At 32.2% G+C, this 13402-nt stretch overlaps 1 protein-coding gene across 4 annotated transcripts; it reads left to right on the top strand.

Annotated features, from left to right (window-relative positions):
• The first annotated feature begins 1137 nt into the window (after nt 1–1137).
• On the top strand, nt 1138–13290 carry LOC134246243 (centrosomal protein kizuna-like). Of its 4 annotated transcripts, none has more exons than XM_062728573.1 (17): nt 1138–1224; nt 1466–1528; nt 2731–2893; nt 3256–3360; nt 3814–3948; nt 4112–4472; nt 6043–6247; nt 6477–6620; nt 6920–7084; nt 7426–7576; nt 7889–7997; nt 9214–9327; nt 10105–10125; nt 11707–11845; nt 12321–12437; nt 12667–12737; nt 13002–13290. In XM_062728573.1, the coding sequence occupies exons 1-17, from the start codon at nt 1160–1162 to the stop codon at nt 13109–13111; spliced, it is 2238 nt and encodes a 745-aa protein (XP_062584557.1). In that variant the 5' UTR covers nt 1138–1159; the 3' UTR covers nt 13112–13290. The 4 variants fall into 4 exon arrangements, with proteins under 4 accessions (XP_062584557.1, XP_062584556.1, XP_062584559.1 ...); XM_062728572.1 differs by having other exon boundaries at nt 12664–12737; nt 13002–13288; XM_062728575.1 differs by lacking the exon at nt 10105–10125 and having other exon boundaries at nt 12664–12737; nt 13002–13287.
• Nucleotides 13291–13402: the final 112 nt, after the last annotated feature.

Genomic DNA, 13402 nt, shown 5'->3' with positions numbered 1-13402 from the left:
TATTATTGCATGATAGTGTTATTGCTGATATTTTATTTGCATTCATCTCGATCTGTAATAAAATCATTGAAAATAAATTAAAGATCATATATTTAATTGAATCTTGTGCTACATTACAGCCAAAAAAGCAGTAGATGCGCTCACCAATCAAATTTATTTCATTCATTTATTCTCTCTGAAAAAAGACAAAAAAAACCTAAACAATTAACATAGAAATGGCACAATATAATATAAAAATCATTCATTGAATTGAAACTGTCACAGTTAAATTGACAAAAAAATTTGCGACAAATTAACACAATTTTTTTTTTAAATGTTGGGTCAGTATTTGTCATCAAATTACAGAACTTTAAAATATTTGGAAATACATATACCGGTAGTATTTCTTTATAGAAAATCTTTTCGAATGTACATTAAAGTAAATAATGAAATTTGTCTCCAGTTTGATTATTATTAGATATAAAAAAAAAACCCACTCTTTCCTTTCCACAATTTCCATTAACCCATGCATCTCTATTTGATTAGAAGACATTGGTTACTTGTTCTACATTAAAAAGGTCTTCGAGCTTTTGATTTTTGCAGTCGTAAAATAGTACAAGTATATTTATATACCGTATAGGACCAGTCTCTAAATAAGAGAAAGCGGAAAATGTTATCAGAGATATCAAAATATAAAAATGATAAAGTAGGAAATCGTGTATTTTTGATAAGTTTTTGCGTCTGATAAAAATAATTCTCAGAAGCAGAGAAGGGGCGGGGGTGGGTTTACACCATCCATTCGTCAGGTGCCTGTGGATTTGTTTACAATGCGTTATGTGCCTCCCCCTCCCCCATTGAAAGCTTTTTGCTGGATGGGAGATGCCTTTAAAAAATGGATTATTATGTATTTATAGTGTTTAATGCGATTTTTATCAGCAGTTTTTAATGATTAAGTTCTTAACTTCCATTTTTAAAAAAGAAAAAAAAATAGTTTCTTCCGTCAAATTTTTAAACATTAGTTAAGCCTCTTTTAAATATTGGCTGCTACTGAGTAATTTAATGAGATAAAAAAAAAGTAAAGCCGTGTTTTTAAATTTGTGACGCGAAATGTAAAAGAACGAGTTAGTAGATCTGGAACTCTTCTGTGAAAAAGGCAAGAACAGTATTCTTTTATTTGGAAATGGCCACCTCGAATGTTGATTACTACGCTCGACAAAAAGAATTACAAGATATCATCCATGAACAGTATGTATTTTTAAATATTTAATAGTATTTGCAAAATACAGATAATGAAATTACATACTGGCGCGTAATTTTGAAGGATGCAGCATTCATGTCCTTGATTTAATTCAACCGCCACTGAAGAGCTTGTTCACACATGATATTCTGATATACCCGACTTGATTAAAATATTTTTGGCCATTAAAAATTACTTGAATTTGTTTGCATATTTCCTGAAACTGTCAGAATTTGACATATTTTACAGAGAGAGGAAGCGAGAGCAACTAGAACGACAGCTTCAAATATTATGCAGGAAAGACGATAGACTGTAAGTTCAAGAGATGCCGTGTTTTTATTTCATAACCAGGCTGACAGTTTATGATGTCAATGTTCTCTTATCTGACAGCTTATAATGTAAATTTTCTGTAATCTAACAGCCTATAATGTCATTTGTAATAGTAAATACACATATTTAATATGACAAAGGTGGTGTTTAGTCATTTAGAGTAATATTTTTTCCTTCATATTGAAGAATTTGATACTGAAGAGTAATTATCATTTATGATATTCTTAGATTTAAATTATTCAATTTATTTTCTAGAGTTTAAACTTTTCTTCAAATTGACTTCAATTCATATGTGTAATATAGGTAGTAAATCCGATATACAAATATATATTTGGTTTTCTTAAAAATATGATATTTAAATAGATAAAAAGGTCTTTTTTGACAATTATCATTTGATTAAACAGGTAGATTGATTACTTTCTACTTGCTATCACAGTCGACGGGTTAGTAAAATGCAGGGAACAACTTGTACCAAACCAAACCAGATTTCGGCAAAGTAATTTTGTGTGTGTGCCTCTTGCACAAAATATCAAGAATTATCATTCACTGGAACATTATTTTCATGATGGAGACTTTCATATACAACATATCTGCACACAAACATTTCATTATTAGACACAATTTCTTTTCGCAAACATTCTATCAAATTTTTGCACCTTATTTGAGACTGCATACATTTATAAGTTTATCATTTCTAATTAACACTCTCTTTGAACTTTTGGGAAGGTATGGTTGATGATTTACTCAACGGATAAAGGTGATTTGTTTTATTCATGAACTACTTCTTGCTTATCTAAATGCACAGCTACTGGTATATCTTTTTTTGAGGACTGGATTTTGTGTGATAGTTGATGAGCATTTCCATATTAGTTCAGAAGAAAAAAAGAGAAAATTTTTTTTTTAATGTAGAAACATTTTTTTTTATAATCATATAAATGTTTCATCAATCAAACATCACAGATTTCTTTTTTTATTCAATCCTTCCTCATTTTGAAGAAAAACAATGGTATTTTTCTTTGGTTATATCAACTTATAATACTATTACCCTTGTTTTGTTATAATGCATATAATATAACTAATATTTCCAAATGCAAATAAAACACTTTCTTCTTTCTGAGGGACTTTTAGTTACTTACTGCAAATAATATAGCTTTATTATCTTGAAGAATATATTTTTTTCACAGAGCAAAGCTCAGAGCAAGCAAGCTTCAAGCTTACTGGAAGAGAGTATGCGAGGATCAACGAAGAAGTCAACAAAGAAACCAAAATATCATACGGGAATTCTCCCGCATAGATACCCATCTCACAACTGTGTCTGCTAAAACAGAAAGGCTACGATTATTAAAGGTGAATAGAAACATATATTGTTACATTCAAATAACAGTCAGCGGTACTTAAGAATAATATGCATAGATGTTTTTAAGCTTTTATACTTTTAAAAATTTTATTAATACTTTGTTTTCTAAAATTTTCTATTTTGAAAGTTTAAATTGTTTTGAAATTTGAAAGAAATCTGGTCCGAAGCTATAGGTAGGTTTACAAAATGTTGTTACGGAAGAAAAAAAAACCAATAAGAATGAATGAAGCAAATTATTAAGGCTTACGAGGTAATGCTTGCCCATTTCATGTCAGTGGCAAAGTGAAACTTAATAATTTTTATTAACTTTTTGAAACACACGAATCAATTTTTTCTTGAAACTTTATTTTAGAAACAATATGAGGAATACATTGAGAGAACTTACCCTCTTTGGAAAGAACGGGTCACTGGAATGGGAAGAGAGGGCTTTGTCCAGGAGCATGTATCCCCTCAACAGGTTTCTCTATCTTTTAGTGAAAACACTTAATTAAATGTACTTCTTAAAAATAAGATATTACAAATTAAATAATCCTGAATACTGTAAACATACCTTTTTCCCCAAAGGGCCATAATTCTGCTAAATCACAATATTACCGTTACTTTTCAATCTGCATAAAATATGAAAATTTTGTGGATATCTTGAATTACCTTTGTATCCCTTAAATTCAGTTTAAGCATGCTGTTACGAAGTTTTGTTGATAATTTGAGATGCAATACATACCTGAAGTGTTAATTAATCCCATGGAAAAATATGTCATTTTAGTTGGATTTTACTCAATGGGGAATTGTATTGGGTATTAACCACAGATGTGCTTTTAACAGAGCTAATGAAAGTATAGTTGAGAAAAAAAATTGTTGGATCTCACTGAATTTATTACCCTATTTGTGCAATATATGAATATATCTTCAGATTCCAAGAGAGGAATATTTTGATACAGGAATGGAGGGTGACCCGATATCACATCGCTCATATTACATGGAAGGCCCAGAGGAACATGGAAGAGGGCCAACTATGACCCCTACCAAACCCACCTCAGGCATGAAGGTAAAGAGTCTGTATACTACATGTATTTATGTTTATTGGTAAAAAACCTGAGGATTGACTGTTACAAGATATCATAAAGCTCCAACTCTGTATGTATAAGATAAATGCTAGAGACATAGAAAAATGTTGCACCTATCAAATATATATTTACTGGTCTATTCAGGAGGCATCTGATTATGCAAATCTAAAAGAAGTGAACAGGAAAGACCAATCACAAGCAAGACAGGTTAATCAGAGTGAAAGACAGCAAGAGACAATGGACAGGCAGAGAGAACAGGTCTCCAGAATACCCTCATCTTCACAGCTGCCTCGAACTGTCCCCTCAGGGTCTCAAGTCCCTCCCTCCCCTCAAATTACGAGACAGGCAGAATCCTCCCCACAAATGTTACGATCCTCTCAGGTGCCCCCTGCTGATGTCAGCGCAGAAGAGGTGGAGGAAATGATGTCACAGCCCATACAGAGTGTGACAGTCAAAGGCATCGAGGGGAGACCACTAGAACCAAGGGATACTGAGTCACCAGGAGGTACATGGGATATCTGTTTGTATGAGTATTAAAGAAAAGGAGACAAAATGTAAAACCTCAGTCACCAACCAGATTTATTATTAAGTTTGCTATTCTTTGTTTGTCGTGAGATCTATTTCTGAATGAATATCATATTAACTGTATCATATTTTAGAAATACTGACAACCAAATCTTTTAAGTTCTAAAATATATACAAGATTAACAAGTAACATACAAATCAATATCATACATGCCAACTTTCCCGATTTAGGCGGGATCCTCCCGATTTTACCCTTTTATCCCGCCTTCCCGATCGGGAGAGAAAAATTGCCCTAATTTCCCGATTTGAAAAAAAAAAATCACCTTAAAATTTCAGATTTTAAAAGTTTCCCTACCGCTGAATTTTTGACAATCGGGATAACAATGTCAGACTTGTATATTCAAAGCACACAGATAAGTTTCATTGTTTATCTAACCAGGTGTTCATTACTAATTAGCAACAGGAAATCACTTCACGCATGAACGCACACAGTTGTCCAGGTACGAGTAGCTTATAGCTTCTAAACTTGGGGCTTATCTTGTCAGTTTTAAGGGGTATGCAAGGTGAAACACATAGATTAACATGATAACTGTTAGTCATTTTATTAAAAACATAAATTAAAGACAATAAAATACCTATTAAACCATAAAATCGGAATCCAAAGAGATCGTTTTTTGAAAACGAAAGTAGAAAACTACAAAGCATAGCTGATGATTTTATCTACCTATAATAAAAAATATTTCTAAGTTGCCAATTAAAATACTATGAAAAAATTAAGATGAAAGCTCAGAAACAATCAAGTGTATTTCAATTAGAATTTCTTTTCCCTCCCTTCTCCCAAAAGTAATGTGCATGACTAAAGGAAATACCCACATGGCACCATCAACCCTGACAAATATTTCATAACTGTAAAAAAAAAAAAAAAATTTCTTTTAGATAGGTGGTATAAATTTCTGTAAATTTGATATCTAATTAGAATTTCTATTATATATAAAAAAAATCTCAAAAATGTTTCCAGAAACAGGACTTTACAGTATCAAAACCTCATATTTTTTAAGCCTTTGAAAAAATGATTTAAAAGTTGTAAAATTTTCAATTTTTCACAAATTATGTGTTCTGGTAAAAAAAAAATGTTGTTTACATATGTAACTAAATACCCCTTCTTAAGTGAAAGAGGCACCTATTTTAGCAGAAATATTTCAATTTTGGAAAGAAAAACATTATTTTTTGATGTTAAATTAATTCTTAAGTTGTATTGATAAGTAATATCAAAATTATAAATTTAAAAAAAGATAATTTCATAATCATTTAATTTCACGACAAAATGTCGCGAATTTAAAGCTTTGAAAATTGTCGTCACGCGTTAAATCCCCCATGCGAATTTTCAAAAGTTGGCATGTATGCAATATATGTATATCTGTCAATAACCATTCATTATTGATAATAAGAAGTCGAGGTGACTCAGTCTCAACTGTTAGAGCCAAAGGTTTCTCAAAAGTGATTCACAAATAATTTGTCAGTTTTTAACTGTTAAATCTTTTATTTTTTAGGTATTTCTCATTCATCAGGAGGTATGGACCCTGGACAGGATGAGGAAGACAGTGAATTTGGGTCAGAGGTGGATCTTCCGGTGGCTGATGAGCACCACCCACCACCCCCTCAACAGGTGGCTCCAGACAACATATCAGAGCAAAGCTCACCCGATGAAGAAGTGGCACCACCAATAAAGGCCTCGGTACAACCCAAACGGGACAGGTAAAAATACATTTGGCTGAGGGAAAGTTTTGAGGCCATATTAATTGATGATATTTCATACTGCAGAATCGGAAATGTACATGTATGATAAACTTGTAAGCGATTTATTTATTTCATCCGCATTTGTTAGGCTGAATACAAAACCACAATGGCATCATGGCAAAAAAGAAATTAGTGGAAAATTAGGTAGAGGGTTCTTTTTATAAAAAAAATTTAACTTCTTTTTTAGACTTGCTCCAACACCTGAGTTGACAGTTCATGGTCTGATAAAGCTGTTGAAGTTTATTCAGTCAGATTTTCAGCATGCCTTGTCTTTAGAAGGATACTACAGATCTCATCCAGCATCCCCAGCAGACAGACAGAGCATAATACAGTAAGTATCCAATGAAAACACAGATCATGATGAAACTAACCAATGAAAACCTAGATCATATTACAACAAACCAATGAAAACTGAGATCATATTGTAGATGAGCAACAAAAACATGAATCATATTGTAAATGATTATTTAAAAAAAACTTTGCCAGTATACATACATGTATAATTGACTATTGACATTGTTTTTCGCAGCCAATTCTCCACAGAATTATATGAAGGACTGTACTTGCTGCATTTTTTTTAATGTGTTGAAGTATTTCTTGGCTTCATCAGAAATCTTTTTTGTTATTTAGGAGGGCAAACACTGGATCAGATCTATCTGGTTTGGACAGTGAGCTGGTTTCAATGGTGATATTAGAGCAGATGACCTTGGTCATTAGAAGTTTGAGAACTCCTTGTCTGTTGCCAGACTCCATTTTGATGGGGAATATTGACACCATAAGCCAAACCCAAATCAGGTAGAATTTTGATGTGCATACATTTCTTTCAAAAAAAAAACCAAGCTGTTCTTCCTGAAGAAGTACTGTGAAATAATTAATTTTCGTGGGGGTTTAATTTTCGTTGTTTTCGTGGTATGAAGAGACCCACGAATTTATGTCCACCACGAAATGTAAATTTTCATATGCACAACTATGAAAACGTTCTTCATCAATGAAATCAAATCCCCACGAACCAACATTTTTTCCTCAAACCACAAAAATTTTACCCCACGAAAAAATGTGATTTTACAGTATACAATTTTGTTAACACAGATATATCTTTTTGATGATAATGATTTGAGAGTAAACAAAAATTTTAGGGTGATGTTAAGAGATGATGCCCAGCCCTTGTGGGATAGCCTCTTTGAACACTTAGTCCAGCTAGTCATCTGTAAGGTCATGACCCCTAATGAGGTTGCAGCTGTGTTTGTGCCATGTATGGTCTCTGATAAATCTCCGTACCAAGACAAGGTAAATTTCTGATGCCAGCAGAACTCAATTTTCTGTGTGTTTCTCTTTGAACAATTTTGAGATACTATAAACCAGCTTTTATTTGCATAAGAAAAATACAGTAAAACCTGACTAATCTGACATGCAATAGGAGATCAATTTTGTGTCGGAATAAACAGGATGTTGGATTGCCCAGTGTAAAATGCATGTAGTAAAATGGGAGAGGAATTTAACCTCAGAATTCACAGTGTGACAGATTGCACAGATGTCGGATTAGATGGATTTCACTGTATACACAAATTTCACTCTTTGGTTTATTTACTGTGTTTTTAGGCATTTGAGCTTCTAATGAAGTTGTTGAGAAGTCAGGTAGATGGTAAGCCAGATATGGGGTCCCCCAGGGATGGAATGGACAGTCTTACTAGTAGAAATATTTCAGGAGGTAAGACAAAAAAAAGTAAAAAAGAAGAATTGTACACAAAGTCAAAGCTTTCTTTGATAAGCCTCTTTCATGGATTTTTTTTTTTGTTTTTTGGAAACCTTTTCTGTTGAATGAATAAATATGTTCTTTGTAAAGTGATACAGTTCATAACTTTTCCTTATGTTATGAATGAAAAAAATATTTGGCTTTAATATATTTTTTCTTCCTTAGACCTTAGGTTATTGTGATTCATAAGATTGCAATACTGTAGATCACTTAACTTTCGCGACATCTTATTTCCGTGAGAAAATCATTGACTTTGATTAGCGAGACAAAATTTTCCCGAATTGCGGTTATTGCTCTATATAATCTTAAGGAATACTATTATACACGAGAATTAAATTTTCGCTAGCATACTGTCTCGTGTAATTACGCGAAAATAAAGTTCTCGCGAATAAAAAATGATTTACAGTATTCAAACCCCCCAGAATCTTTCTTTATTATTAAAGGAAATATAAAAAAAATTACTGATTTGTCGCATCAACCTTAATTGTGTACCTAAATTTCAGCTGAGATAGGGCCGGACGGTAAAGTCACAGGTACAGGGTGTGTCTAATAATATCACATACATCTCATCATAGCCAAGGAGTATTAAGAAAATTTGTGTGTCCATTAAAAAAAAATTATCTAGGCCAAGTACCTGGTAGTAAATAAAAAATAAACAAAGATAGTTTTAAAAAAAAATAAAAAGTAAATGAATAAGTAAAAAAATTTTAAAAAGAAAACATAAATTTCACACCTATGCTAATTACATGTACACGTTTCCCTTTTTTATCATCATGATAATTTTTTGGTGTACTGTTACCTATAATATTCACTAAGGAATCCAATAACAAAGCACAAGTCATATAATTCAGAAAATCATTTTGTTCCATATATGTGTATCATTTGTTTGTTGTTTTTTTTTAGCAGTTAACCGTTTTGGCTAGTACATGTATAAATTCTATAAAGGTTTGCTTTCATGTAATGGGACATATCAAGCAAACACTATATCTTAGGCTCATTGTGTGTTGCAAAAAGTGGTGTGGATTTTGATGTGTTTCAGAGATTTATATATGGTTTTAATGGTCAATTAAATTTATAGCGTGCAGCAAGAATAAAGAAAATTTTAATTAAATTTCTGCTTCTTGATATGAATACTTATTTTGTATTGTAAAATATTTTTTACTTGTCACAGTTCCACCACTGAAATTCCCAGGAAGTTTAATTGACAGATCTCAGACTTACAACAGTGATGACGATACCAGTGTTATAACACAGAGTGTCACAAGCTCAAAGATCCCCCTCAATGGTATGGTTATTTTCTATTCTATTAAATCATTTCAGATACCCTGATAACAATTTACCACTTTATATTTTAAATCAACCTTCTTAAAACAATTTTTTGGTGTATGGTGTTTTTATTTTGTGAAATGTATGGTGTTGGGGTTTTTAGATAAGCAAGGGTACACAGTTGACCTTTGATATCTTGAACATGTATATATTGGTATACTAAGAACAGGAATATTAACCAAAATTAATGAATTACTGTTCCCAAAAATTTAAAGATATTTATTAAAAGAATTAAATTTTTAATTCAATATCTCATATCTTTGGATGTTACAATTTTGAAATCAGTCTTGTCAATGCTTTTCTGCCTTTTACACTGTACTGTCCCCACAAACACTTGGCAGATTTAGCTACTTTTAACGGCTGATCATATTTTATTGTATGGAGAAAAAAATTTGTGGTGTCTCAAAATTTGAGATATTAACTGTATTTAAAAACACAACAAGTCTGAAAATATTTTCTTATATGTGGGTGGTTTGGGGGTTAAAAACAAAACCTTATTGGGCATTTTTTAAAGTGTTATAAGTAGTATCTAACAATACGAAATATGCAACATTAAAAGGAAAACAACTCCTATTTAACAGAAGTAATAATTTTGTTTTTAAGAAAAGTAGTTTGTATACTTCTATGTACAATAATAACAAAGTAAATTTACTAATTCTAAAGGCAGATATGTGTTTCAGTGTAATGTTATTGGGTAAACCCTTGGTATATGTGTGTTTTGTGTATAATTATTCAGTACCATTTAAAGGCAAACGAGGTGAGTAGATCACAATGTTGATGTTGGCAATTTCTTATACACCTCATAGAAAGATTCATTGTCATCAAAGGCATAACATTATAATGACAGGCACCTCAGAGTGAACATCAACATTATCTGGTGATGCTTGGGCACCTCAAAGAGAGAGAGCAACATCATTCTTTAATGGTGCTAAGCACCTCAAAGATCTTGGCACCTCAGAGGGAAAGAGGAAGAGAGAGAGGGAAAAAGAGAGTGAGCAACATCATTCTTTAATGGTGCTAAGCACCTCAAAGATCTTGGCACCACAGAGAGAGAGAGAGAGAAGAGATGAGAGAGAGGAGAAAGAGAGAGGGAGAGAAAGAGAGCATAATCCCTTTCTCATGGTGTTTGGTGCCTTAAATATAGAGAGATTATTGTTATCTGATGCTGCCGAGTTCTGCAAAGAGAGCATTTTAATTTTTCTAAAAAAAAAAAAAAGCTTAGCACCACTGAGATTGGATAAGTGTTATCTGTTCATGCTGGGAACCTCAGAGAGCGAGAGAGAGAGAATTATTTGATGAAACCCAGCCACCCAGAGGCACATGGTATCGTAGAGGCAGAGCAACATCAACATTCATGTTATAATCTGACAATGCTTTTAACTCAGAGAGCAGCATTATTGTCTGACATAATTTAGGATCTCTGGGAGAGCATATGTTATGATTTATGATCTCTTAGAGAGCATATATTATGATTTAGGATCTCTTAGCATATATTATCATTCATTATCAGATGAATTGCATTCAGCATATGTGTGGAGAGATGTGGCTTAGCTGAATTTACTGATGGATGTACATGTATCTATTGAATTAAAACAAAAAAGGTTTGCAGTGGCTCAGTTTATCAAAACTTGTGCATTTTTTGCATATTCATATTCAAGCTTTGAAGTTCTTGTATAGTGTATATATATTTAAAAAGCTAATGATTAAGAATGTTTGCAAAATTGGAAATGAATTATAATTAGTGATGATAAAATGGATATTTTTATGTAGATTATCATGATAAGTTTTCATTTATCAAATTTCACATTCATGACCATTTGTCACTGAATTTTGTTATATTTTTTCTCATTAACTTTTCTTGTTTGAGCTGTTATTGATTAATTCATACTTTGTTTTTCTTTAAATATCAAAAATACACATACCAGTAATTGAATAAAGATGAAAAAAAAAAGAAATAGCATTCATTAAAAATAAAATCCGTTTACATTCTTTCTCAAACTAAAAAAATATATATTTGTCATTAAAATCCAGGTAGGTTTGTCATACAGGTCTTTTTTTAGGAAGTAAATTATAGAAAGGTTAATGATGGTATGCCTTTGGCAAGGAAGCTGCAATCAAATATATTTACGAATTGGCTATACATTGAAGATTGAACTGAATAGGCATAGTACATACATGTATAAAGAAAAACAGAAAGTGCAAAAAATAAAATTTTCTTAATTCTATTTAAAAATTTAGTCTCTCACACCTTTTTGTCACCTGATAATTTGTCCCTACAGGTACTGATTACCTATCTTTCATATATTAAGACTTTATATATGATATTTTGCTTCTACAGCTACGGATGCCTATAAGAACATGCTGTCTGGATCACTCCCTCAGCAACAGCGACAGCCAATGGCAGATGACGACGAAGAAGGAGACACAGACGACGATGTGGAAAAACAGTTTGCTTCTGCCCTGTCTCCGAGAGAACAGTAAGATCCCCCTCTCCTCTAATGTACTATTACTGTGGAATCATTTTAATTCATTGAGGTCAATGTTTATGGGTAAGCAAAGTTTGATTGTGGGGACATAATTTTGTTAATCACTAGTGTATTCAGATGATTCATTGAATAAATATATTGACAAATCATTGATGGGGATGTAAATTCATGGATAAGGATGACCCATGAAAATTGGTCCCCACAAAGAATGATGATTCCACAGTATATATAACTAAGTAGTCTCCCAGAAAACAGCAAGGTACCTCTCCCTATGTACAAGTACATAATATTCTACAATCCTTCAGAGAAAAAGCAAAACCTCTAATGTTCACGTATATAACTTTGTAGTATACTATCCTAGAAAACTGAAACAAAACATTCTTTATTCTAGAAATCCATGCCAAAGTTATGATATTCATCGCTAAGGTTATGATATTCATCGCTAAGAAGTGTGTCTTTTTTTCAGAAATGTTGCAGCAACTATACCCACCGGTTCTTCGAAAATGATGGAGCCAGACGTTTTGTCAGATGAAAGTTCAACTGTGGCCTCTCCTCTGTATGTCCCAACTGCTGTCACAGCAAGGTAGGTGTGACCAAATTTATTAGGGATTCAAAGATTTAGTCCGATTCATAGCAGTAATTATATGTAACCTTATAATATCTCCAAAAGATGTCAGGTACAGTATGCTAATCAGATACAACATAAATAATTTTTGATTTACAACTATAAGAATTATCCTGAATCAAGTACATGGTGTAAAACACCTTCATTTGATATAAGCATTGACCTAGAGTTTGCCTTCTTTCAGCAGTAAACCTACAAAGACAGGCATGACTACACCCAGATCTGCAGGACTTTCCCAGTCTGGCCCAAGACGACCAGGTAAGGGTGAATTTTTTTAAAATCCGATGAAAAAAAAACAACAACACATTTTGTAAAGGGGGATAAGTCCTTAACATTCATATAAGTCTAGTAAGCATTCATAATTTAGTGTCAAGTGTTGCTATTGAAGTCATAGGATACATTCCATAAAGGGGGATAACTCCTTAGCATACATATAATTTTAGTAAAAATAAATAATTTACAGTTATTAATGTTGCCATTGGAGAGTATCATAAATATATTGCATGAAAAATTCTTTTCCAGGAATACAATTCCAGTCTGACCTTGACACGGATACAGAAATAGACATCCTCCAGAAAAAGGAGGACAACAAGGACAAGGAAGACGAAGATTTTTACGATTTTTATGGATAACGTGGAACTGTTACATTGTTGTTAGAATATAATAAGAGACATTTATTTATTTATTTCATAAAGGACCAGAAAAATCTAGCAGCAGTTATCAAATTCTAGTGAAGTGAGAGACTTTAATGTTAATGTTCTTGTTTCACAAAGATGTTGATTTAGTTATTTTGTAACAACTTGTAAAATGTTAATGCCATAATGAAAATACAATATTTTAAATTTTTGTTTTGTCTTTTATATTAACATACAAATTCTTGTATTAAATAACACATTCAATGTTTTTCATCTTTACTGATATCA

The sequence above is a fragment of the Saccostrea cucullata genome, unplaced genomic scaffold (genome assembly GCF_032062105.1).
Source record: "Saccostrea cucullata isolate Sc308-1 unplaced genomic scaffold, CSIRO_AGI_Scuc_v1 ctg205, whole genome shotgun sequence".
Classification (NCBI taxonomy): domain Eukaryota; kingdom Metazoa; phylum Mollusca; class Bivalvia; order Ostreida; family Ostreidae; genus Saccostrea; species Saccostrea cuccullata.
Note: the sequence above shows the minus strand (reverse complement) of the source record. Positions and strands in the feature narration are given on the sequence as shown.

Coding starts and splice junctions, on each gene's coding strand:
- LOC134246243 (XM_062728572.1), top strand. CDS start 1,160: ATGGCCACCTCGAATGTTGATTACTACGCTCGACAAAAAGAATTACAA. Junction 2,894..3,255: donor AAAGGCTACGATTATTAAAG/GTGAATAGAAAC, acceptor ACTTTATTTTAG/AAACAATATGAGGAATACAT. Junction 3,361..3,813: donor AGCATGTATCCCCTCAACAG/GTTTCTCTATCT, acceptor ATATATCTTCAG/ATTCCAAGAGAGGAATATTT.